Source organism: Balaenoptera physalus (assembly GCF_965194825.1).
Source record: "Balaenoptera physalus genome assembly, chromosome: 7".
NCBI classification, from domain to species: Eukaryota; Metazoa; Chordata; class Mammalia; order Artiodactyla; family Balaenopteridae; genus Balaenoptera; species Balaenoptera physalus.
Genome location: NC_138886.1, coordinates 47684083 through 47711189, shown reverse-complemented (window position 1 = coordinate 47711189; position 27107 = coordinate 47684083). Strand labels below are relative to the sequence as shown.

Below are 27107 nucleotides of genomic sequence, written 5' to 3'. Positions count from 1 at the left end.
ATAGGTGATTTGCATCCTTCATTTCAGAACACACCTTAATTTTATCCCTTAGTTTTTTTATATTCTTTTTTTTTTTTTTTAGTTTTTTTATATTCTTGTCATCAAAAACATCTTTCTTTTTTAAGAATGAGAAAATGCTCTCAACTGAAGTTAGGTTAAGTCACATGTGAATACTGCGCTCTAGACTAAACGAATCATGGCACAAACCTAATTTTTTGTGACTTGACTCCTCAATCAATTGTCAGCATATACAGTTTATTCTTATGATATATTAATGTGACCAGAACAAGGCAACTCTCTTTGAAGAAATTAACTAGCTTCAGTATGGCAGTTGTCCTTGTATACCTGTACCCAAGTAAATGACATACAATGCTGATTTATTTTAAAAGATAAAATCATTTGGTTTGTGGGCATTGCCAATTATTATGCTTGGAAGAGTTAAATCCAGAAATTCCTAAAATATGCTATTAGAAGGAAATGAATGTCATTGTTCTTTTTTGTTTAATACATGCTAAACAATGGTTGGTCAGTAGTTTGCCTCTTTTAAGATCACTAACTTGGGGCATACCATACTGGTTGGACAAGATCTCAAATTGTGACTAACTTTTAATGAGTGCTTATAAAAACACATGTGTTGCCTCATGACACTACACAATTACTGCTTGAGTAGGGCTTTTTGCATTCCAATTGGATTGTACATAGTTGGCCCATGTAGCTCACTACTTAGTTTACACTTTATTTTTTAGGTCTCAGTGTGTTGGAAATCTGTGAAGAACATGGTAGAAAAGTAAATCCTCCTCTTTTAGAACATTGCTTAGCAAAGGTAATATTTTCGTTCTTAAATGAATTTTTCTAACTTTTGAATTTTGTTTTGTGCCTTTTAAGCAAATAACATATAATACTGCAAGGTTACCTTAGGAACAAGCCAGCAGGTCTGGCCCTATTTGCAAAACAATATACCAGTGTTAGAATTTGAGTCAAAACATAGGACAAAAACATAGACAAAATTTTACTCTGCAAAATTTTGTGCTTTTCTTTTTTTCTTTTTTCCTTTACTATTTAGAAAACCTTGAAAGCTGTAGGGGAACACTTTCTACTTGTAACTTTAATAGAATGCCCTAAACTAAAAGGCATCTTTTTATGGGTTCTGCCTCTGCTGTCCTGATTAATTGTGTGACCTCAGGCAAATCTCTTAATTCTCTGAGCCTCAGGTTTCTCATCTGCAAAATGAAGATAATTATGCCTGCCCCTAGCCACAGGAATGTTCTAAGAATAGCACCAGGGAGAATTTTTATAAAGGATTAGGCATGTGGTTTATAGATTTATGATAGCAGTCTTTTATGTAAAAATTATTTAGTTTGCTATTATTTTTATAGTGAAAGCCAAAAAACCTGTTTTATAATAAACCATGTAAATAAATAATCTTTCCCTAAGCATGCTTTTGTCTAGACACCTGATCAAAGTACAGACACGTCCCATAGATACGAAATCACTCAAGGACTTGCATAAGCAAAAGAACATTGGCGAGAACTGTAAACAACCAAGCAGGGAGTTAAATGATAAGTATAGTAGAAGATTTCTTGAGAAGCTAGAAATACATGTATTTAGCTCTATCTCCTCCAGTTTTGATAGACATCCTCTGTTGGAAAAGAATGTATCAGGACCTCTCTTCCCTGTGCTTCCCCTAAATACTCATTAACTCTCCTGTTAATTAAGTTGTACTGTTTTCTGTATTTGATGATGAGAGTAACATGGGGCTGTGAACAGTAGAGGGAGAAACAAAGGTTGAGAATCACTGATCTGGAGATTACCCAGATTTCCTAGCATGTTCCTAATCTTAGATTCCATAGCTAATTGAGATTTGGTCTGACGTTTGACCTTTTAACTAAGGCAGGGTTAAAACATAGGAAGAGTGAAGAAGAAGTAATTTCCCAGCTTTCAGAGTGTTTAGATTTGGCCTAAATTCCAGGAATAGGAATAAAGGCCATAAACTATTTCCATAAATTCTATTTTTCCTGACCATGAGAAAGTCAGAGTAGAAAACAGATGGTTTCTATACAGTGCAGTACCACTGTGAACCATGTCTGAATTAAGGGACTTTAGACATACAGACTGAGAATCTAGGATAAATTACATTTAGGGGTGATATCTTTTGATATTAAACTTTGGAAAAGCTTCTTAAGTAATAGCTCTTCTGGACTCTTGACTTATGTCTCTAACATAGGTTTTCCTGTCAGTTCTGAGGTTATTCTGGACAACACTGTACATTTCAACAAACACTGTATGTTTCAAAGATTTCTCTAAGTTACTCGATTGGAAATCAAAGTGCATCTTCCCAAGTAATGATGCTTTCAGTGGGGAAACTAGAAATCAGACTGAGATTGTTTCTTTTTTCTTTTAAATTTATTGATTTTTATTTATTTATTATTTTTGGCTGTGTTGGGTCTTCGTTGCTGCACGCGGGCTTTCTCTAGTTGCAGCGAGCAGGGGCTACTCTTCGTTGTGGTGCGCGGGCCTCTCATTATGGTGGCTTCTCTTGTTGTGGAGCACGGGCTCTAGAGTGCGGGGGCTTCAGTAGATGCGGCACGTGGGCTCAGTAGTTATGGCTCGTGGGCTCTAGAGCACAGGCTCAGTAGTTGTGGCACACGGGCTTAGTTGCTCCACGGCATGTGGGATCTTCCCGGACCAGTGCTCGAACCCGTGTCCCCTGCATTGGCAGGCGGATTCTTAACCACTGCGCCACCAGGGAAGCCCTGAGATTTAGTTTCTAAAAGAGAGACAGTATAGAATGGTGGGGCAAAATATGGAATTTGGAGTCAGCATGAGTCTTGAGCCCTGGTTGTATGACTGTGTAGTTGTGTGATTGTAGGCAGATTGTTAAACCTGTCTGGATTTGTTCCTTCATCTGTAAAATAGAAATAATACTATTTATCCCCTAAGATAGTCATGAGGAAATGATATGATTAACTGTGAATATTGATTTTTAAGATGATACTATATAAATGTCATTATTATTATTACCATTATTGTTATTATTTCTTCTCACACTAACCAGTGGTGTTTCAATTATAGTAATCAACTTTCTTTCTAAGGAAAAGTGTATCACCTCCTTGGTAGACATCTAAGTTGAAGGAGAGACAGAGACAGAGAGAGAGTGGGCAGGTGAGTGAGTGAGTTGATGACTAAATATTGAGGAATGGATAATTTTAAGGGGTAAGCAGAGGAAGAAGTATTAGCAAAGGATCTTGAGAAGGAGCAAATGGAGTTTAGGGTACAATCCTACTTTGTAAGGCGGGTCTTTTTTCAGGAACGACACAGATTATCCCTAGATAAAACCATTGACATTTTGACCATTTACAGCAAAATTTTGAGGGAGAAAAAACTTACTTCCCGTAAAATTGCTCTGACAATAATGCTATTTCCTCTTAGAGAAGTTATTCTTGGGTTATTTATTTACTAAAAATGTCCCATAGTTAATAAGGAAGATGGCTCAAAGATAATTGAAAGCACATTATCTTAAAATACTAAGTTCCCAATGTTTTAATTGTTGTAAGGCAAAATTTCTCTTGTCCTCAGGAGATTATACTATGTTCTGCTTATAATTTGTTCTTAGCGTTACATTTTAGGTCCTTCTATAAAAATATTTTTTAACATTCATAACATGCCCTCCTGAACTGTGCCTTTTAGAACAAGATGGAGAGAATTAAAAATCTTCATACCAGAGTGCTCTTTGTTCCAACTGACCACACCTTTTAAAGATGTGATTGGTTTATCAGTGCAGTGATTTGGTTGTTAGAATCCTTCAGAAATATTTGCTTGTTAAAATTTACAGCACCAATTTATTTTAATTTTTCCTTAAAAGTAAATGAATGAAATATACTTTGGAAAAAAAATTGCTTTCTTAATAGGTTTTGCTACTGCCAGAAGATATTGCAACAGCATGTTTCTGCCTGTAGGCAGGTGTGGCTTCTTTTAAGTGTCTGCATTAAGCTTGTCAGTGAAAATCTGAGTAGTTTGCATGGCTGCTGAAATAAATCAGTAGGTAGTTTGTACATAGACCCTCTCTGTATAATTGCAACTGACAATAGCTCTACCCACTTTTTGAGAGAATAGTCCTCTGTTTAGGATGGTCAGAACCCATTTTATATTCAGTCTTTGGATGAAAATGCAATTGTTTATTTTTGCAGATGTCGTTTGTTAAACATTTCAGCAGTAAAAAAAAAAAAAAGTGGGAGAGGGAATCTAATATTATTTCATGACTAGAAAAGCTAGTATTGTAAATATGTTGAAGAAGAGGAGAATTTTGAGTATTTCTAGTATATATTTTCACTTTGCTCTGCTTGGTATTGGTGTTTTAAGGACTTAAGATGAATACAGAGTGAATGAGAGGAAGATGGACTAGACTTTAGGGAGGAAAATTAATTATTTTAACTTACAGTAGAAATATACCTCATTTTATGCCTTAGGTATCTTTTAATTAGAATTTTATATAGTGAAAAATCAAATCCTGGTAACTGAAATATTTATGTATTTGATGTATATATATATGTATATCAAGTATTTTAGAACACTAAGGTAATATTTTGCTTATAAATGTTGAGAGCTAATCTCTAATTAGCTACATTAAACAAATGTAGTTTCCTAAAAAGAAGTAACCGTATAGTAACTTTGGTCTTCTATTTATCCTTAAATGACAATAAAACCAATTTTATACGAGAACTCACTTCAAAAGTATTTCTGGTCTATTTATATAACTAGCTCATTTTGTGAAATAATAAAATACATAAAAATAGTAAGACTCAGTAACTTATCCAAATAAGGTATTTCTGAGAGTAACAGACATTTAGACTATTACTTCTTATTACATTAAAAAAGAGTTTGTATGTTTGAAAGTTTTAAGAGACTAGAACTCAGTATTAATATTCTGGATCATGTAATAGTGGTGTTCTATCTATAGTAATTGTGGTATTGTTGATTATAGCAAGAATGCTTTTTTTTTTTTTTTTTTTTTTTTTTTGTGCTGTCCTGAGAGGCTTGCGGGATCTTAGTTCCCTGACCAGGGACTGAACCTGGGCCCTTGGCAGTGAAAGCGCCGAGTCCTAACCACTGGACCGCCAGGGAATTCCCAGCAAGAATGATTTTTAATTCCCTTTTTGAAAAGGAAAGTGGCAGTGTCTTCTATTCTTTTTAACTTTTTAACTGCCAGGATAAAAAAACAAAGCACATTTTTTTTTTAAATTAATTAATTAATTTATTTTTGGCTGTGTTGGGTCCTCGTTTCTGTGCGAGGGCTTTCTCCAGTTGCGGCAAGCGGGGGCCACTCTTCATCACGGTGCGCGGGCCTCCCACTATCGCGGCCTCTCGTTGCGGAGCACAGGCTCCAGACGCGCAGGCTCAGCAGTTGTGGCTCACGGGCCCAGTTGCTCCGCGGCACGTGGGATCTTCCCAGACCAGGGCTCGAACCCGCGTCCCCTGCATTAGCAGGCAGACTCTCAACCACCGTGCCACCAGAGAAGCCCCAAAGCAAATTTTTATAGACAATATTAGGAAACATTTGCTTTAATGTCCAAATAATTATGTACTTGATTTAAGAAAGGGACAGTTATTCTTTACTATGAATTTTTACCTCTGATAAAATTCCTGTTATTTTTACTCTTTTGTTGAAATGAGATCAGAACTTGTTATGTGTAAATGAGAATTTTCATGTTCATTAGAAGTTTTCTGATATTTATAACATAGTACATTTAAAAATATACGTATTCAGTCAGAAGTTGGAAACAGGCAAACTCTCAGAGAATAGGTTAAGTAAATGAAAGTATTACTCTGAGAGAATATAATACTGCCAATGAAAACATGTTTTAAAAGTATATATACTCTTATGAAAAAAATTGATAAGTTATAAAACAACGCGTACATTAAAAAGTGCAAATTTCTATAAATATATATGCTTGAAATGCTGGAAAGTATAGAATCTCTGAGTGATAAGACTTGTCTTTTTCTCTTTATCTGTATTTTTATAAAAATTTCTATAATGTGAATATTATATATAAATGCTCATATTGTTTTAAATCTATAAAATTGATCAGTAAAGTTATTTTTCATTTACAAAAGTAATAAATTCTTGTCATAAGAAAATTATACAATATAGTATACCATTGTTAATACACAGTGGAAAAAAAAAGCATTAAAAGGAAAGAACTAGTTGCAAAACCAAATTAGGTGGTAGGAGATGAACAAAATTTACAGACTACTGGACAGAATACAAAAGAGATTTCTATGTGAAGCTTGAACTCTGTTTTTTCCCCTGCCCCATACATATTTATTGAGTGATAAATTTGATTTCCTAAAGTGTTATATAATATGATAATCCAAAGGCTAGCTGTAAGGAATTGAACTCCATCTAGTTAGGATAAACTTTTTCTCGGTTTGTAACCAAAAAAACACTTTTAAACATATAAATGTACTTTTAAACATTTAAAAATAAGGACTTGAGCTTATTCTACAAGACTTTTAATGTTCTTGTGTTCTTCTAAGATATATAAAATCTTTACTTCTATTTTAAGTCCTTTTAACCCTTGTATATGAATCCTCTAGCAGCTGAACTAAACACCAAAACCAGAGACGTTATTAAAACAAATGAACAAACAACTATGGACCAATATCCCTCATTGAACATAAACACAAAAATCTTCAATGAAATATTAGCATATTGTATTCACCAATAAGAAGGATAATATACCTCAGACAAATGAGGTTTATCCCAGGAATGCAATGGTGATGGATTGGAATAGTCAGTATTGTTAAGATGTCAGTTCTCCCTCAAATTTATTTATAGTTTCAATATAATCCTAACTGCAATCATAGCAGGCTTTTAAAAAAATTTTTTTAACATCTTTATTAGAGTATAATTGCTTTACAATGGTGTGTCAGTTTCTGCTTTATAACAAAGTGAATCAGTTATACAAATACATATGTCCCCATATCTCTTCCCTCTTGCATCTCCCTCCCTCCTACCCTCCCTATCCCACCCCTCTAGGTGGTCACAAAGCACCGAGCTGATCTCCCTGTGCTATGCGGCTGCTTCCCACTAGCTATCTATTTTACGTTTGGTAGTGTATATACGTCCATGCCACTCTCTCACTTTGTCCCAGCTTACCCTTCCCCCTCCCCGTATCCTCAAGTCCATTCTCTAGTAGGTCCATAGCAGGCTTTTTTTGTTACAATTAAGAAATTGATCCTAAAATATATACAGAAAAGCAGAGGAACTAGAATAGCCAAAATAATTTTGAAAAAGAACAAATTTGGAGGAGACACAGTACTGATTTCAAGACCTTAAAGCTCCAGTAATCGAGACAGGGTGGTACTGAAGAAAGAGTAGACACAGATTACTGTGATAGAATATTGAGTCCAAAACAGACTCACACATACTTAACTTTTTTTTTTTTGAAATTCACGTTCTTTTATTTATTTATTTATTTATTTATTTATGACTGTGTTGAGTCTTCGTTTCTGTGCGAGGGCTTTCTCTAGTTGCGGCAAGTGGGGACCACTCTTCATCGCGGTGCGCGGGCCTCTCACCATCGCGGCCTCTCGTTGCGGAGCACAGACTCCAGACGCGCAGGCTCAGTAATTGTGGCTCACGGGCCCAGTTGCTCCGTGGCATGTGGGATCTTCCCAGACCAGGGCTCGAACCCGTGTCCCCTGCATTGGCAGGCAGATTCTCAACCACTGCGCCACCAGGGAAGCCCCATACTTAACTTTTGACAGAGATACAAACAATTCAGTGATGCTAGAACTTGGATGCCCATAGATAATTTATAAATTTATTTATTTATTTACTTATTTTTGGCTGTGTTGGGTCTTCGTTGCTGCGTTCGGGCTTTCTCTAGTTGCGGTGAGCGGGGGCTACTCTTCTTCGTGATGCGCGGGCTTCTCATTGCGGTGGCTTCTCTTGTTGCGGAGCACAGGCTCTAGGTGCGTGGGCTTCAGCAGTTGTGCCTCGCGGGCTCTAGAGCACAGGCTTAGTAGTTGTGGCACACGGGCTTAGTTGCTCTGCGGCATGTGGGATTTTCCTGGACCAGGGATCGAGCCTGTGGTCCCTGCATTGGCAGGCGTATTCTTAACCACTGCACCACCAGGAAGTCCCACCCATAGATAATTTAAAAAGAACCTCCTACCAGTATTTTGCACCATGTACAAAAATTAACTCAAAATAGATCATAGACTAAATGTAAGGCCTAAAATTACTGAACTTCCAGAAGAAAACGTAGGTAAAAATCATGATTCTTCAAAGACTTCTTAGATTTGACACTAAAAGCATGGTCCATAAAAGAAAAAATCGAAACATTATTCTTTGAAATTTAAAAGATTTTATCTTAGAAAAACGCTGTTAAGATAATGAAAATAAAAGCACAGATTGGGAGAATATATTTGCAAAGTATGTATCAGTAAAGGCCAGGTATCTAGAATATATACAGAACGTCACATCTCAATAATGAGAAAACAAACAATCCAATTAAAAGAAAAAAAAAACGGCAAAAGATTTGAACAGACACTTCACTAAAGAAAATACACGATAACGTGTAAGTGCATGAAAAGGCATTCAACATTATCAGTTATTAAGGAGATGCAAATTAAAAGCATAAATAGATAACTCTATCCACCTATTCAAATGGCTAAAATAAAAAAATATTTGCAATTTCAAGCACTGGAAAGGATGTGGAAAAACTGGATCTTCATACATGGCTAGTGGAAATGCAAAATGGTATAGCCACTTTGAAAAATTGTTAGTTTCTTACAAAGTTAAGCATAAAATTATCATACAACCCAACAATACCATTCTTAGATAGTAAATCAAGAGAAATAAAAACGTTTCCACACAGAAATTTGTATGTAAATATTTATTAGCACCCCAAACTAGAAGCAGCTCAGAATGTCCTTCAAATGGTGAATGAATAAACATTATAGCACATCTATGCAATGGAATACCATTCACCAATAAAAAGGAATGAGCTCCTCAAATAGTTATATACTTGATCATTTCATTTATGTGACATTCTGGAAAAGGCAACACTGTAGGAGCAGATTGAAAATTAGTGTTGCCTGGGGGTTGACAACAAAGGGGCATGAGGGAACTTTTTAGAAGGATGGAAATGTTCTATATGTTGATTGTCAGATTCACAGAACTATACACCTAAATTGGGTGAATTTTACTCTATATGTATTATACCTCAAAACTGACTTAAGCTGGCAACCTTTTTAAAAAAAATTTAATTAATGTAGAAAGAATGATAGAGTTAGCATTTAAAATGATTGATTCAGGCAAAGAACCTTGAATGGATGCTAAAACCATGAAGCGAAATGTTATTGTGGAACAGCATATTGACATGACCCCTATGCGTTGTTGCTAATCTTTGTAATTTGAAGAGATCTGGGCAGTCACTACCTTAACCAAGTGATCAGTCAAATTTCTCATCACTGACTAGGTGAGAACTGGACATCTTGTGCCTCCTGACTTGGAGTAATGTGGAGTACATAGCAGTAGCACAAATGAACTGTTTTTGTCAAAAAAATCTTAAACCTGAATCTAATCAAGCCTTTAAACCTAACTTCCACCTTGCAGAACTATAGGACATAAAGCAATGAGTTAAATTACACCAAGAGAAACCAATCTTACAAATACAGAATGTGGAATATTCTCAAAGACAACTTGCCTGGTATTTTCAAAAACATCAGTGTATATGTATAACTGATTCACTGTGCTGTATACCTGAAATTAACACAACATTGTAAATCAACAATACTCCAATAAAAATTTTTTTAAAAATAATTGAAAAAAAAATCAGTGTAAAAGAGGGAAACCCTTCTAGATCAAAAGAGAGATAACAAACTGAACTTGAATACTGATTTGGGGGGGCAAGGGAGCAGTTGAGGACATTTCAGTGGAGACGGGCTACATTCAATGATATTAGAGAATTATTTTTCATTTTTCTGAGGTGTGGTAATGGTATTGTGGTTAAGTAGGAGAAAGTCTATTTCCAGGATATGTATGATTGACAGGTGCAGTGTCTCGATGTTTGCAACTTATTTTAAGTGTACATGCACATAAAACGTTAACAGTTGTCTCTAGATAGTGTATACGGCTATGCATTAATATTATTGTTTTAACTTTTTTCTGCATGTTTGAATTTTTCATAATAGAGGTGAATGTTTTTAGAACTCATTTGGGAGAAAGTATTTATTGAAGATGGCCTTATGATTTGCAGTGCATTTCTATAGATCTTATGAATATCAGCCCTCTGTATCTACTTTGCACGCCTGAAAATAACTTTTTTACTACACTGTGTTTGGCATGCTATAACGCCAGCCTACTCTGAGAACTAAGGTAGAAAACAGCTCTGTGAAATACTTTGAATTGTAAGGCTGTTTTTGAGAACATTGTTTACTGTATTATATGGTGTCCTTTTTGGGAAAATGAAACTTTGGGTTTCAATGACAAGAATAGTTGTGCTGCTTCTGAGAAACTGGATTTTTGGCATGTTACAGACATTGAATCAGGTAGGTGAGCAGAGCTCATGTTTTTTTGACTGCTAGAAAACTCACATCTCACTTGTGGCCGATCTCTAGCAAGTGCACTTCCCAGCTGTACTCCTGACTGCGTTGTAATTTTCCCTACCAACTCTCATTTTTCCCTCAATCTGGCTCCCTCATCTATTTTTGGTTGTATTTATTTTATAAGATACTTTATGCCCAACAATGTCCTAGCCATATTAAAAGGATTTAAAATAATACAGTTTATGATTTGAAAGTCACAACCTAAAATACAGATTTTCACATTATTATTATTAGTCATATAATATCTTACTACTAAATTCAGAGATCCTTTATCCTCTAACCAAATTTAGAATAAAGGAGTGTTACTAGAAAATTTTAAAATATATACTTTTAAATATAGTTAAAATACAAAATTCCTATTTTCTGGAATAACACTGTTGTAGCTATATTGGCAGCAAATACCTTATTTTGGTGTAAGGCAGGGGAGAGAACAAGGCCATTCCATTCCACTCCATTCCATGGAAATTCAGCTGCAGTTAGAGTTGGCATTTTTCTTGAGAATTTGATTTTTTTATTTCTTTTTTTTTTTCAGTTAATGAAGGGAAGTAAAATATGCCACTGTTTTACCTTTAGCATTTCTGGAAGAATTATGATGTACAGAAAATCCTAATGAAAGATTATATTAGTTGCTCTTGTATGTTATTCAGATTCTTCCCCTGCAACACAGTAGTGCCTTCCTTCTGTTAAATGATACTTTATATTTTATAAAATATTTTTCAGCATCAGCATATTGATACAGATGTTATATTTACAATTCGCTCTTGCTACCTTCTTGGAGTTGTAGTCCTCATCCAGTTTGCTTTTGGGGATTGCTGTATTATTTTATCACTGATGCATTGTGGGATAACAACGTTTAACAGGGATAACAGCACTTACTATAAAATGTGTTGTATGAATTAATAATGGCTTAGACAGTTTTTAAGACTATGTGTATGTGAAGTAGGAGTGTCTTCTGATACATCTTAAGTCTATTCTAATTTTTAAAAGAAGTATTCATTGATAAAGAAGGTTTTCTTTTTTTAGCTAAGATTCTTAAGTCCAGTGGAATCTTCCACTGATGATTTTTTTCCTTTAGAGATCTGGATAGTAGCTTGTTAAACTAAATGATCTTTAAAGGCTTTTGTACTTAGAAAACTATGTTTTGATTTTATGTTTGAACATGCTTAAATCTTAACCTTAAATAACCTATTATCTTCTACCATGAGGGACATGCTAAAATTAACTGCCAAGACAGGGTTAGTTGTAAACATAGGTGTAAGGTAAGATTGCCGTCTCCTTTGCTCCAGGCGGAGTGATTCCTAGAAGTAGGATTTGGCTTCCTTTGCTCACGTGTCTGGAATTCACTTTTTCTAGTTTGCCAAAAAACGGTAAAGCAAGGTACACAGTTTTCTTTCTGCAATTATTTTTAAGTGAAAGTACTGTTCATTCTCATTCATTCTTTTCTCATTCATTTCTTAACACATGAAAATCAAGTTTAATTTTGTAGTAGTGCCTGCTGGTCATGTGGGTGCTGTACAATGTCTCCATTTATACTGCTTCACACATCGCATACAGGACAAGTTCCCACAAAGACCTGTTTTGTTCTACTCTCTATCCACCCTAAAGAAACCAGTTTCCAAACTATGCACAGCTTTGTAAATCAAGATGAAATGGTCAGAAATTGGAACAGAAACAAGCAAGAAACCAAATAATCCTTCCTAGTTAACAAGTAGAGTGTGTTGTATATAATAAAATTGCAGGTAACGAAATGGTGTGCATTCTAAGAACATTCTAATTAGAAAGTTTATATCACATTCATATTATAATCATAGATCAAGTCATTAGTTTGTTTCTATTATTGTTACAGTTAGGAAAATATAAGCAATGCTTTCGGTAAGATATTCTAGGCAACAGAGGGCAGTGAGAACCAAAGATGAAATGTGGACCTTAGTTCTGGATATTTCTTAGCAAGCCCTGTATGCGATAACTAAGTGCCAAGGTTGATAAGAAGAGGAGTTTGGTGTTAGGCACAGATTTCCTTCTTTCTGGCAACAGTCAGTGGACCACAGAAAAGAGGGAATATAGTGGCATGCAGAATTTCTCTTCCCAGGGACTCTCCTTCTAGGTCAGGAAGAAAAGAATCCCCACACACAATTCATAAGGAATAGAATATGTTTTTCACCACAGGGTTAAATTCACACATAATGTATTCACAACTTAATTTATGGTTTTTGAAAATATCCTTGAAATTTCTCTTGGAATAAACATTTTGTCATTATTTTACCTTCTTGTTTAGAACCTTAAAGAATATCAAGTGCTGTTCAGAAGTTTTGTTTTCTTTCAGATGATTTCTAAATATTGTGCTTTTAACTCAGTATCAAATAACCCTCCAAAGAATCTGCATCTTTTGGGATGCTTTTTTTTTCTCCTTTTGAGAAATTAAAAAAGGAAACAAAGGAAGCGAACTTAAAATGTCCTTTCTTCATTATTCCAACAATAGGCAAAGACCAGGCTTCCACAACCAAAGTAAGTTAGAGAATTCCCAGAGTATTTAGTGAAAATATATAGTATTTAGTGAAAATATATAGTGGAAATATATAGTGAAAACATGACACATTTAAAAATTTCCCTTCCTCATTTCCCAACACATTTTGAGACGAATATTATAATAAAAATGTTTATTTTCTTCATAAAGCCCCTTTTCTACCACAGTCACATGCACATATTTATTTTTTGTTTTGAAGAAACCAGGTTAGCAAGGTAACTTTTCGAAGACATCTTTACATGAGAATACAAAAGGTTTAAATTGAATAATTAAATACCTTCTTGCTTCCAGCTGCTTCTCCCTGGCTCTCCTTTCTCAAGTTTCTTAGTCTCTGCTGTCCCCTGCAGACTGACAATTCAGGACTGTCTAATTTCTCCGTTTAATTTCTCATTTCTCAGTGGTAAGATTTGAATTGTCAAAACAGTAGTCTTAAAATATGAATTAGATTTTCTTTTTTATTACTACCTTTTTTTGAGATATAACGTATGTACAGTAAAATGCATCTATCTTAACTATACAGTTTGAGTTGTAAAATAAATATGCATCAGAATCAATGGGGATGTGCTTAAAATACTTCTTCCAGGAAATTAAAAAGCTCCCTAGATGATTCTGAGCTACAGCCAGTTAAGGATCTTTGCCTTTGTAAAGAGCCAAATTGATAATGTACATAAATATGCATAGTATACCATCAAATGTTACCCAGGTTGAAGTTAGGTTGCTATTTAAAAAAAAACTTATGCCTTCCCTAGTGGCGCAGTAGTTAAGAATCCACCTGCTAATGCAGGGGACATGGGTTTGAGCCTTGGTCCGGGAAGATCCCACATGCCATGAAGCAACTAAGCCCGTGCTCCACAGCTACTGAGGCTGTGTTCTAGAGCCCGCGAGCCGCAACTACTGAGCCTGCATGCCACAACTACTGAAGCCCACACACCTAGAGCCCATGCTCTGCAACAAGAGTAGCCATTGCAATGAGAAGCCTGCACACCACAACAAGGAGTAACCCCCACTCACTGCAACTGGAGAAAGCCCGTGCAGCAACGAAGATCCAAAGCGGCCAAAAATAAATAAATATATTTATAAAAATACATAAATAAAATTAAAATATAAAAGCCCTTAAATTTCTCATGTACCTTTTGGGGTTTGTAATACTGGCTCACAAGTGAAATTCTCAATTTGTTTTTCTGTTTCTTTTTAAGAAAATTAATGCAAAACTTCATGATGGAGTATGTCAGCATTGTAAAGAAGTTCTTGAGTGGCGTGTAAAATACAGCAAGTACAAACCCTTATCAAAGCCTAAAAAATGGTAAGTAAGTTTCTTAATTACCTCACCAGTAATATCAGTATCATAGTATATGACTTCATTCCCCGATTTTCAAAATCGTGTCCAGATAAATATTAAGGTGAATAGAGAAAAAATTTCCATTCTTCCCTGTAGAATAGAATTTCATCTTACATGCTGAATCCTAGCTTGTGAAGGCAAATAGATTGAAAGGGTGGATTCACCATTCCCCTCCCCATTCTCCCCTAAATAAATAATGCACCATTTTTATAGCATCTTGTTCATAAAATGAGACTAGGCTTAAGGCAGAGAAGGGAAAGTTTGTTTTGCAAAATTCTATCTCCCACTGATGAGATAATAATATTTACTATTTAATTGACTAAATTAAATAATATTTTTTACCAAAGGGGGTCTTAAAAAGGGTCTGACCTTTTAATTTCACCCATGAAGATTACTGAAATGGCTTAGATTGAGTATCATAAATAAATCACTAGATAGATAATTTATAATTTCATTCCTTTGAAGTTTTGGGTCTACATGAAAAGACACTGGACTTTGTTTCTCATCTCTCTGTCCTTTACCCTTCCTCTGTAATTTTGGCATTCTGTTTTATCAGCTTTATGTACACCCTGGTGCTGCTCCCTTACATCCTTTGGCTCAGCTGACTAAGGGCCATATTGGAGGGTAATTGCTGCCTAAAAGAGAAAACTGATTATTTTACATATAAAAATTAGCATTATTATGTACAGTATTACTTTTACAATTATGAGTTTTAATTTGGTAGTCCATGTAATAGCTATTTAGAATACATTTGTTCATTGTTGCTTTATTTTACTTTTAGCTATTCTGTAGTAGCAACTTCCTTAAATGTATTCCCTCTTCCTCTTTGGGAGGAAATTTTAATTAAAGTTTGGAAGTCAGTCTAAATAATAAATATGATATAACCTTTGCTGTTTATTTCTATTGAAAAATTATGTCAGCTTTTTTGTGGATCTTTAACTCAAGCTATGGGGTAATTTGTTTATTTGAGAATTTTAACAGCTTTGAATGTTTGGGCATTTTAGTTTGCTTAAGATGCTTCTTTTTAATACTGAAAGGTTAAAAACCTCAAGTAAAGATAGACTAACTTCAGCTTTTTAGAATTTTTATTTCTGTATTGCTCTTTCAGAGCAAATTTTTAGTATTTATTATAGGTATAGCTGATCCCCTTTTAAATAGCTATACAAGTTTCTGTCTCCTATCTTCCAGTCTTTCCTTTGTATTCTCTAGCATTTCCTCCCCAAAGAAAACACTTTTAAAGAAAATTTAAAAGTTTTATGCTCATTGGCCCAAATTAGCAGTAGGGAAATTTGGCAACTGTTTGTACTGTTCAATGCTAGATTTCCATGAATGGAGTAACTCTGTTCCCTACCATAGAAATTAGATGCTGATTCACTATAAACTGTGTAGTTTTAGTTAATAGGCCTAATACAAGATTTGTAGTTTTTTGAATATTTTCAACAGGTCTTTCTTTTTATAAAGGTATTCTGAGATTTCATCACCAATCTCCATTTTTCTCTTGGTAGTGCTAGTTCCTAAAAGAATTTTTATATGTAGTAAGTATTTACGTAGCTGTAGAGTTTTAATAGATTCATGATATAACAAAGGAAATAATTTAAAAACATTTGTGCCTTATCCATTATCTGCATTTTAATCTCTTATCTTTAATTTGTGCTGCATCCTTTATGTTTATCTTCATTGAATGTGCCAGTACATAAAAGATCATATCAATTATTATATATTTTCCAGATGCTGTGATTTGCTATAGAATTTCTTTTTTTTTTTTAAAGTTTTTGTTGAATTTGTTACAGTATTGCTTCTGCTTTATGTTTCGGTTTTTTGGCCCCAAAGCATGTGGGATCTTAGCTCCCCAACCAGGGATCAAACCCACACCCCCCGCATTGGAAGGCAAAGTCTTAACCACTGGACCGCCAGGGAAGCCCCATGCTATAGAATTTCTGAACTTATTTTAGACAGCTCTTGAATTTTTATTCTTTTTGTGTATTACTTATGGCCTTAATATTTTTATGGCTCCAGAAGAATTTGTATACTATAAATCCTAGAAGAACAGATATTTTATTCAGATAGAAAGACTCCGTTAAAAACAAAAGGAAAAGGAAACAGTTAACAAATCTTATGTTTAGTTCCAGAAAACTTATAACACAACAACCTAAGAATGGTTGAATGTGGACACATGGACCCAAAGGTCAGCAACTCTGTCCTGTCTTGGAGTCATTGAAGTCCTTGGAGTCAGGGAAGCTCATGGTGATGTTGCCAATAGCCGGTAGTATGTGACTCAGAGGCCTTCGAAATGAGAGCTAGAAGAGGACCTCAGGAGCTGCTCTTCTGTATCACCCTGAAGCAGATGAGGTTAGCCATAGAATAGCTCCCACTGAATGCAAAATGAAGGAAATATATTGTACAAATACCAAAGTACAGGTAACAAGACGTTAAAGCCTAAAGGAAGATCTCTAGTAATAAAGAAGCCCAAGCTAATACAAAAATGATAGCTTATGAGAGACTAAGAAACTACTAGTTAAAACAAGTCTGAACACGTTATTTAGGAGGTCAACTTGCCTGGCCTAGAATATCATGAATTTCAGGTTACGTTAGAATTTTAGATTACATTAGGCATTTTAGAAAGCCTAGCTTTCAAACTCCAAACCAAGATTGAGTGTTATAGAAAGCATAAATCACCTATGTACACTTTGCTGTCTCTGCATATCAAAACTTGACCAACACTATAAGGTTTTTAAATCCATTGATGAACAGTGCTTAAAGTAGCATAACTTGTTTTGAAATTTTAAATGTTTTGTTCAAGCTAATCACTTATAAATTAAATTTGTCCTTTGTTAGGATTTGTATAAGAAGTTTACTTTGACACTAGATGTGTCTTTTGTGTAAAGATTCATTTTCCAGCACCCTGAATATTACTTTTGGTTAAAATGCTGAGCATTGTTTCACTTGTCTAACTGTCTCATGCCACAAATTATGTAACCAAATGATGTACATAAAGAAAAGTTCAGCAGAACATAAAATGGAGGAGGAGGTACTGTTTATAAGTGACATTTCTTTTGGAATGAGGTAATATTCTGAATATTGGGAAAATTAATGCCTTTTCTCCCATTTGTTTGGCATGTGAATCACCAAAAACCGCGCACGTCTAGCAAATTTCCATTGTCCATGGGATCTGATACCAAACATTTAGATCCAAGAAACAGAGTTTGACATCTAAACTCTTCAGACTTCTTTGTTTCAACCATGGGAAGCAAAAATTGTACGGTGTTTGTAAGTGGCAGACAATATTTTCATGTTTCTCTTTTTCCTTCAGTAAGGTGACGTGCTACAGAATTTTTATAAGCATGTTCTTTATGACAATTTCTCCCAATTACTGAAAACAACCCTGGACCATTCCCAGAGACTTTTAAGAAAAGAACAGATGTCCTAACTAGAGCTGAAAGAGGGAAGAGTTGAAAACTGTGTTTTTGCTAGAGAGGGATGGGATGATGGCTGTGAGGGGAAGGGGATAAAATGCATGTCACGTATTAGTGATGTGTGAACAATGCGATACTGATATGCTACTACCCTTTGATATAAGATAATTTTAAATGTCATTGAGTATGCAAAGCTTTAGGTCTTTATAGAAACAAAGTGAAAGGCTCATAAAGATAATGCTTAGTTTTTTACAGCTTCTCATCTCTGTAAAAGCGCTAAGATGAGCTACCATCCTTGTTTTACACTCTGTCACTTAATCAGAGGTCAGTGTAGTTGTACCAGGATTTCCCCATCATTTTGGCTCATGTTTTTTTATTTGGAGGCGAGAAATCGCTACTCCCTGGTGGAGGGCTGTTGTGGTGCTATGACAGACATCTCCCTTGACCCCTGAATAGTATAATCATTATTAAGATTACTGCTAGATGTAAGAATTGTGGTTCAGGACGAGTCTAAATCTTTTTGTATAAAACCTCATTTTTCAAGGGGAATTACCTGGTGGTCCAGTGGTTGGGACTCCGCGCTTTCAGCGCTTTCACTGTGGAGTGTGGGGTTCGGTCCCTGGTTGGGGAGCTAAGATCCCTGCAAGTCACGCAGCGAGGCCAAAACAAAAAACAAAAAAACCCCTCATTTTTCAAGTGCCTTGTTTTTCATTTTTTGGTTTTTTTTTTAACATCTTTATTGGAGTATAATTGCTTTACAATGGTGTGTTAGTTTCTGTCAAGTGCCTTGTTTTTGACTTTTGGGGGAAAAGAAAAAAAACCCAAAGATAAATTAAAACCATTCGTTACCATTCCTGGTCAGTCACAAGCCACTCATGAACACTGTAAATAATTTTAGGTATGGAGCTGAAAATTATTGGAAAAGCAAGGAATCTTAAAAGTATAAAGGGATTTGTATAACTCTTAAAGAAGAAAGGAATCTTGATATTTTTCACTTAAAACTCATTTATAGACATTTATATTATTTTCTGGGTAGTACAAATACAGATGGTTAAAAGACTGTCCCCTTCCTCAAGCAATGTAAGGAAATGAAATGGGCTCTTTTCTTTCTTTCTTTTTTTTTTTTATTCTGGGCTCAGAGGGATTAAATATCTTATCAAGATAAGAAAGTAAAGCAGATGGAGTTAAGATTCAGATGCAAATTGTCTTATTTCAAAGTGTTTTTCCACTTTCCCACAGTGATTTCTGTGTTTTATTATTCATTCAAAAAGTCCTTTTTCCCTCTTCACCTGAGCCTAATACTATATTAATTTTTATAAGTCACCTATGTTGTTTATGGAAGTTTCCTCCTGCTGAGTAGTATATATAGTCCTGCTTTTTTTTTTTTTTTTGAAATGCATGTATCTAGACAAATAGATTTTACTTTTAGGTCCTGAAATGCCTAAGGCATAGAAACTTCTTATGCCTTGTGTTTCAGGTAACCAAGCAACCTTTTTTCTCCTGTCAATTTTGAAATGTGGTAGGCAAATACCCGCATATGTGTTAGAGTCTCTAGCCTGTTTGTTTTCTCTTCCTACCCATTAAAAAGAAATCACCAATAATATAGTGTTAGCTCATGTTTAACATTACCATTAGAAGAGAAAGGAGAAGCTAGTATAAAATAGCAACAGGCCACAAACAGATTAGAGTCTGGGAGGGGAGGATTTTGCCTCCTAGGGGATATTTGGCAGTGTCTGGAGACTTTTTGATTGTCATGACTAGAGAATTTGGGAGGGATCCTACTGGCATCTAGGAGGTAGAGGCCAGGTGTAGGCTAAACATCCCACAGTGCCCAGGACAGCCTTCACAACGAATCTATAGCCGCCTGACCTGGCAGTAGTTTCGTGGTTGAGGAACCCTGTTGCATACAAAATAGATGGATACCCACAGGGTCAAGCCACTGAAATGTCATACGTATTTGGTTCAGTGGTTTTCAAACTTTGCAGCTATAGAATTTTTGAATAAAACAAAAGGTTAAAAAACAAAACAAAACAAAACAAAACAAAAGGTTACCCAGGAGTCCACTGAATGCTACAGACCAAAATGGAGCTGCCCTGAATGGAGAGAAGACCTTAAATGCCAAAAGAAGAATGTTGATTGAAAGTAGATTTCATCCGAAACGTATTTCAAGTGAAGAGGAGAAGAACTGGTGTACCATGCCTTGGAACCACATTGCTCTAGGGATGTCTGGCTAGTTTCATGACTTGTGGGTGCTTTATGCCTAAAACAATGTTTGCTTTTCATTAAACAAAGTCACTCCCCCTGGTCCTCACATCCAGGTATTCACTTCTTTTTTAATTTATTTATTTATTTTTGGCTGCATTGGGTCTTCATTGCTGCGCATGGGCTTTATCTAGTTGCGGCGAGCGGGGGCTACTCTTAGTTGCCGTGCGCGGGCTTCTCATTGCAGTGACTTTTCTTGTTGCAGAGCGTGGGCCCTAGGCGCGTGGGCTTCAGTAGTTGTGGCCTGCGTGCTCAGTAGTTGTGGCCTGTGGGCTCTAGAGCACAGGCTCAGTAGTTGTGGAGCACGGGCTTAGTTGCTCCGCAACACGTGGGATCTTCCTGGACCAGGGATCGGACCCACGTCTCCTGCATTGGCAGGCGGATTCTTAACCACTGCGCCACCAGGGAAGTCCCCAGGTATTGCACTTCTTACTTGACAATTTTAAAACGTATTGCCTCTTAATTTTTATCTCCACTGACTGCCCTGGTGCAATCCTTATCTCTTCATATGTCATTGCATTAAATAAATAAATTCTCCTCTATCTCATCTCTAGTCCCTTGGTTCAGATGAATAAAATAGTGTTTTTAAAAAGGCTTATTTCAGGGGCTTCCCTGGTGGCGCAGTGGTTGAGAATCTGCCTGCCAATGCAGGGGACACGGGTTCGAGCCCTGATCTGGGCTCACATTTATGTGAAATAAGCCTTTTTTTTTTTTTTAATTTTATTTATTTATTTATTTTTGGTTGTGTTGGGTCTTCGTTTCTGTGCGAGGGCTTTCTCTAGTTGCGGCAAGTGGGGACCTCTCTTCATCGCGGTGCGCGGGCCTCTCACCATCGCGGCCTCTCTTGTTGCGGAGCACAGGCTCCAGACGCGCAGGCTCAGTAATTGTGGCTCACGGGCCCAGTTGCTCCGTGGCATGTGGGATCTTCCCAGACCAGGGCTCGAACCCGTGTCCCCTGCATTGGCAGGCAGATTCTCAACCACTGCGCCACCAGGGAAGCCCCCTGCAATTATTTTTTTATAAATAAATTTATTTATTTGTTTTTATTTTTGGCTGTGTTGGGGTCTTTGTTGCTGCATGTGGGCTTTCTGTAGTTTCGGCGAGCAGGGGCTACTCGTCATTGGGGGGCGCGGGCTTCTCATTGCGGCGGCTTCTCTTGTGGAGCACGGGCTCCAGGCATGCGGGCTTCAGTAGTTGCGGCATGCGGGCTCAGTAGTTGTGGTTCATGGGCTCTCTAGAGTGCAGGTTCAGTAGTTGTGGCACACGGGCTTAGTTGCTCCGCGGCACATGGGATCTTTCCGGACCAGGGCTTGAACCCGTGTCCCCTGCCTTGGCAGGCAGATTCTTAACCACTGTGCCACCAGGGAAGCCCTGCAATTATTTTAAATAGCATCTTCAATGTACAAGACACTGTGCTATGTATTATAGAAGATACCAAAATGACTCTGTGACACCAAGGAATTTACAATCTGTTAGGAGAGGTGGGCCCACAAATAACTCTGTTGGCAGGTCGCAAGAAGTGCTAGGTGTAAGTAAAAGGAGACAGAGACCCAAAAGGCACAAGTTAAGACCGCAGAGGAATAATAAGATGAAAATAGGAAAGACAGATCTAGAAAAGGTAGTAGAGTGCTGTAAACAATGTTTACAGGAAACCCTATAAGGAAGGCACCAAGGAATGGAGGGAAAATGAACAAGAATCCCCTGTTCTCTTTGATGGACAATGCAGGTACTCTCAAACTGTCTCTATATGTCTTGTCTTTGGGTTCTACGTAAGTTGTCATTTGTTCATTCATTTGCTTTTATTTTTTCTTTCCTCTTGTTACATAATCTTGGTGATTCATAAACATTAATCAGTGTTGCCTGTCAAAAAGATCTGCTTTGAATATACGTTTAACAAAGAGAAAACAAGACAGAATTTTGGTTTAGCGGTTAGATTTCTAGCCTTAAAAAAAGTGTATTGATCACTAATTTTTTTTTGATCTTTTATCAAACAAAAGTAAACATTGTTATATACTACAGTATGATCAGTCCTTCCATGTATACCAGTGTGTGGCAATAAGCTATATATAAGAGAGAAAGACAGTGAGTGTCAGTTTGGCCTCTTTGGTTTAGCTCTTCAACTCCAGCGTTTCTTAGAATAGTTTGAGGCTCTGATGGTTAATCAGTGATAGGAGAGTCACGTCACCACATTCCAGGAGTATTAAAATGTCCTAGGGTGGAGTTTCAGTCACAGGCCACTCTGCATCATATTATAGTATACAGTGACTGTAAACCCTGACTTTATTCTTGCCCAGAACTTTGGTCTTTAATACTTAAAGGTAAAAGTGGAGAGTTTTCATTACTATCATCACTTGTGCACCTGTGCATAAAGCCTACTTTTTGACATTAATATTGATTGATACAGCAAGCTTTGATTTTAAATTACCTGCTCCAAGTAATAGTTTTGAGCAGTAGTTTACATTTTCTCTTTTTTTTCTAAACTACTCTTGGTCAAAGGTGAATATTTTGTAATCTTTTAAGAATTATTCTAATCAAATCTACTGCAATAAGAAGAGGTAAAATCTCTCCACTTATTTTCAAATACATCATTTAGGGACACAGGGAAGTGAATTGAACTTCTACTCAAAGTTCTTGGAATTTGGGGACGTTGTTCTCTTAAAAACATTTCCTAAGTAGCATATGATATAATTCCTTAGTATGGTTTCTGGATCTTTCTGTGTTAGCACAGGTTACTTGGAGCCACTGTAGGAAATGTCACTTTATAGAACTCTGTCAATGTGAGTTTCTATTATTTATACACCAAGGGTGGAGTATCACAGCTCACTGTTTACGAGTATCACAGCTCACTGTTTAGCTGTCACCTGTGAGAATATTACAAGTGGAACTGAACTGTGATAAAGGTTAATGTGTAATAATATAACCAGGAAATGAAGGCAGTACCAGAAAAGTTGTGGCAGAGTAAAATGAGTCTTTTACTTCTAGAAGTTACTAAAAATATCAGATCAGTTCTTTTCCCATTGGTATTTATTGTCCAGATCAGTACTTCTCAGAACTTTTGTTCTCAGGACCTCTTTATACTGTTAAAAATTACTAAGGACCTCAGATAGCTTGTTTTTTGTTGTTGTTGTTGTTGTTTTTTAAATTTATTTATTTATTTATTTATGGCTGTGTTGGGTCTTCGTTTCTGTGCCAGGGCTTTCTCTAGTTGCGGCAAGTGGGGGCCACTCTTCATCGCGGTGCGCGGGCCTCTCACTATCGTGGCCTCTCTTGTTGCGGAGCACAGGCTCCAGACGCGCAGGCTCAGCAATTGTGGCTCACGGGCCTAGTCGCTCTGCGGCATGTGGGATCTTCCCAGACCAGGGATCGAACCCGTGTCCCCTGCATCAGCAGGCAGATTCTCAACCACTGCGCCACCAGGGAAGCCCTGTTGTTTTTTTAAAATTAATTGATTTATTTGTTTATTTTTGGCAGCGTTGGGTCTTCGTTGCTGCGCGCGGGCTTTCTCTAGTTGTGGTGAGCAGGGGCTACTCTTCGTTGCGGTGCGCAGGCTTCTCATTGCAGTGGCTTCTCTTGTTGCAGAGAACGGGCTCTAGATGGGCGGGCTTCAGTAGCTGTGGCTCGCGGGCTCTAGAGTGCAGGCTCAGTAGTTGTGGCGCGTGGGCTTAGTTGCTCCGCAACATGTGGGATCATCCCAGACCAGGGATTGAACCCGTGTCCCCTGCATTGGCAGGCGGATTCTTAACCACTGTGCCACAAGGGAAGCCCCGATAGCTTGGTTTATATTGGCTTTTATGGGTTATATCTAATGATATTTATTAGATATAATGATATTTATTGTATTAGATATGAAAACTGAGACATTTAAAAAATAATTATTGAATAAATAATATGAATGTAAGCAACATGCCCATTAAGTGTTAATATTAATAACTTTTTATGAAAAAATAACTTTTGAAACAAAAATATTAGTGAGACAAGTGGCATTGTTTTATATTTCTATGAAATTCATTAGTGTCTGACTAGTAGAAGGAAAAGGAAACAGTACATTTCAAAAAGAGTATGAGTAAATTTTAATAACCTTTTCCAGATAATTGTAGAAATTCATCTTTGATACCATACCAGATCTCAGAAGGGTAATTTCCTAGAGGTTTGTTATGGTATAGAATCTGAAACCACATCAGAGAACACTTTGTTATACTAAAATCCATTGGTCTGTCTTGCAATTGAATGGATCTTTCACTCATGCATGCTTTTGTAACATCATGCATTTGCTCATTTGGAAAATATTAGTTCATTGAATTATACAGATCTTCCAAATGTTGCTATGTTTTATTATACAATAGAAAATGTGTTAATACTACAAGAATATCATTAGAAAGTCTGTGGGTTTTTCATTTTTGTTATTTAGCTATGAATTTGTGGAGGTGACAAATACAGTGATTACTAGTACAATTTGGTGCTGCTGTCTTTGTTCATGCTAAGTTGCCAGCACTTTTAGTACCCATTGTAAAGAATGAGACTCAAAGAAGTTAAAGTGACTTTCAATGATTATGTGGCAAGGATATGTCAAAGTTGGGCTAGATCTAGGTCTCTTGCTTCCCAAATCAGTGCTATTTTCAAAATACATAATATTTTCTAGTGTTTACAGTGGTCCTCAAAATCAAATTTTGTCTCTGACTTTTATCCTTAAATAAGTAGTGAACATTTTTTAGCTTTTAATTACTTTTTCTTTCCTTTTGTGTTTTTCATTATAAAAAAAGTAAATACAGTAACATTTTTAAAAAGTGTATTACTGTCTCCTTTGTTAGTAAACATGGTTCATAGGAGTAACCTGTGCTTTTTTTTGAGCACAGTTTCCACTAAAATGATTAGTTGTGGTATATGCATGGTCAAGATTGATTATTTCTGGGAATTGTATTCCATGGAGCAATGAAAAGAAGGCAAAACCACCATTATTTTAACATCTCTGGAGTTTGCTTGGTAATGAACTCACAAAATATTCAAAATGTAGCTATTTTCAGGGGAAATTAGGTAAAATTTATATTTAGGTGAATTTCAAGTTTTTCCTTACTATGCATTTTGCAAGAAAAAAATACTCAGGAGTGATTAAATAATTTACAGCTATTTTTAAAGATGTTTCAAGGTACTGCACAAGTTTTATTACAACTTGGAATGTATATCTATCATTAAAATAATGTCTAAACCATTTCATGCTTAAGATCAAGATTCTTTGGCTAGACGAATGTGATGTATTTAGGTGAAAAGAAGAGGCTGAAACTCAATTACTTTCAGATCTTCTCTCACTGTACTCCCCATGAAGACATAAAGCCTAGGTTAAGAGATTTGAAATTGAAGGCGCACAAAGATCTCACTTCTGTGACAGAGAAACTGGAAGGCTGTAAACGTCTAAAAATGTATATAATTTACCTTTTCACAAACATTTCACGTTTATAAAAAGGAAACGTGTCATTTGAAAAATGTGTATGTGTTTGTATCTCCTTATAAGATAGGTATATTTATACTCAGAGCTACTAGCCTAATACAACCTGTTTTTCTGAGTGGATTTAAATTTGAAAAGAGCATAATTGCTTTTAGCAAAAAAATTCCTTCTCTTCTCAACCACATTGAAGGATATTGGAAGACCCCCCTATCTAGGCAGTAGTACTTTGATCTGGTCAAGAGTTCTCAAGTGGAAATGTGCATAAGAATTTCTTGAAGAATTTGTTAACAGACAGATTCTTGGAACCCATCCCCAAGATTCTGATTATGTAAATAATGGGTGGAGGCCAGAGATCTGCATTTTAATAAGCTATGCAGGTGTTTGAGCCAGTGATAAAAGTCGCTGTTTTGAGGATTAGATGTGCTAGAAAATGTAGAATCTGGTATCTTTTAACTCTAGATTCCAAAACAGGATATCCCATTTTTGAGCCTATTTTACATGTAAATTTTAACATTAACAGTTCTACAAATACAGTTTTATCCCCAAATTAGCAATTTGAATACTTAAGGATTAGTTTACCCCAGGAGTCCCTGTTATAAAACAACATATTCATAGAAATGAATTTCTTTGAAGCCTCAGAGGAACCTAACCAAAACAGACTTTCTTTAAAATTATTTAAAAAAAAAGAAATTGAAGCCAAAAAACACTGAAATTTTTCCTAGTCCATTTGTATTATTAGAATTTTGTGTGTATTCTAATGGCATAAAATTTTAATCTAATTTTTATTGCAAAGTAATTAAATAAAGCTTTTTGGAAAGTCAAAACACAAAACATACCAAATTATTTAACAAAAAATTTTCATAATTATTTTCACTTCGATTGTGAAGTTTTTTAAAAAAATTCTGATTCATTTTTCCTAGTCAAGTCTCTTACATGCAGTAAAATGTACCCTTTGTAGTGTACAGTGTTAAAAAAACAAAAATCAGCTGAGTGAATTTTAGAGATCTTACTGACTTTATCCAATGTAGCAGATGAAAAGGAGCTCTGAGGAACTGTAGAAAATGAAAGACTTTTGTAGGCAGAAGGGTGTGGGAACAAGAAAGTGACACTAGACAAAAAAACAGGTTGGTTACTGCAGGGTCACTTTCCTTTAGGGGGCGGCAAGGGCCCGTCAGGCAGAGTACTTAGCTTGTGCTGATTAGATGAGTCCCGATTGGTTTAAAATTCCATTTCTGGGAAAGCCAAAACTGAAATTGTCTCAATTCGGTGATTTGGGGCTCAGCTTAAGTGACTCTATTTTGGGGCCTGTTGTTTTGTTTTTAACGACAGTTTTATAAGTTTTGACAAATGAATACAGTTGTGAGACAAACGCCACAATTAAGATATAGGACAGTTCTATTACCCACAAACACTCCTTTATGCCACTTCGTAGTTCCTCCTACCTCACTCCCAGTCCCTGGCAAACACTGATCTGTTTTCTTTCCCCATACTTTTACCTTATTGCAGAATGTCATA

At 36.1% G+C, this 27107-nt stretch overlaps 1 protein-coding gene across 2 annotated transcripts in view; it reads left to right on the top strand.

The window, feature by feature from the left end:
* LOC309664956 (uncharacterized protein C9orf85 homolog) overlaps positions 1-27107 on the top strand; it is a 57375-nt gene that overhangs the window by 13451 nt on the left and 16817 nt on the right. Inside the window, exons 3-4 of one of the 2 annotated variants that reach the window (XM_082471127.1) lie at positions 747-823; positions 14335-14441. In XM_082471127.1, the coding sequence (XP_082327253.1) occupies positions 747-823; positions 14335-14441 (184 nt within the window). The remainder of the gene's footprint in view (positions 1-746; positions 824-14334; positions 14442-27107) is intronic. The other variant, XM_082471128.1, reaches the window with a different exon arrangement.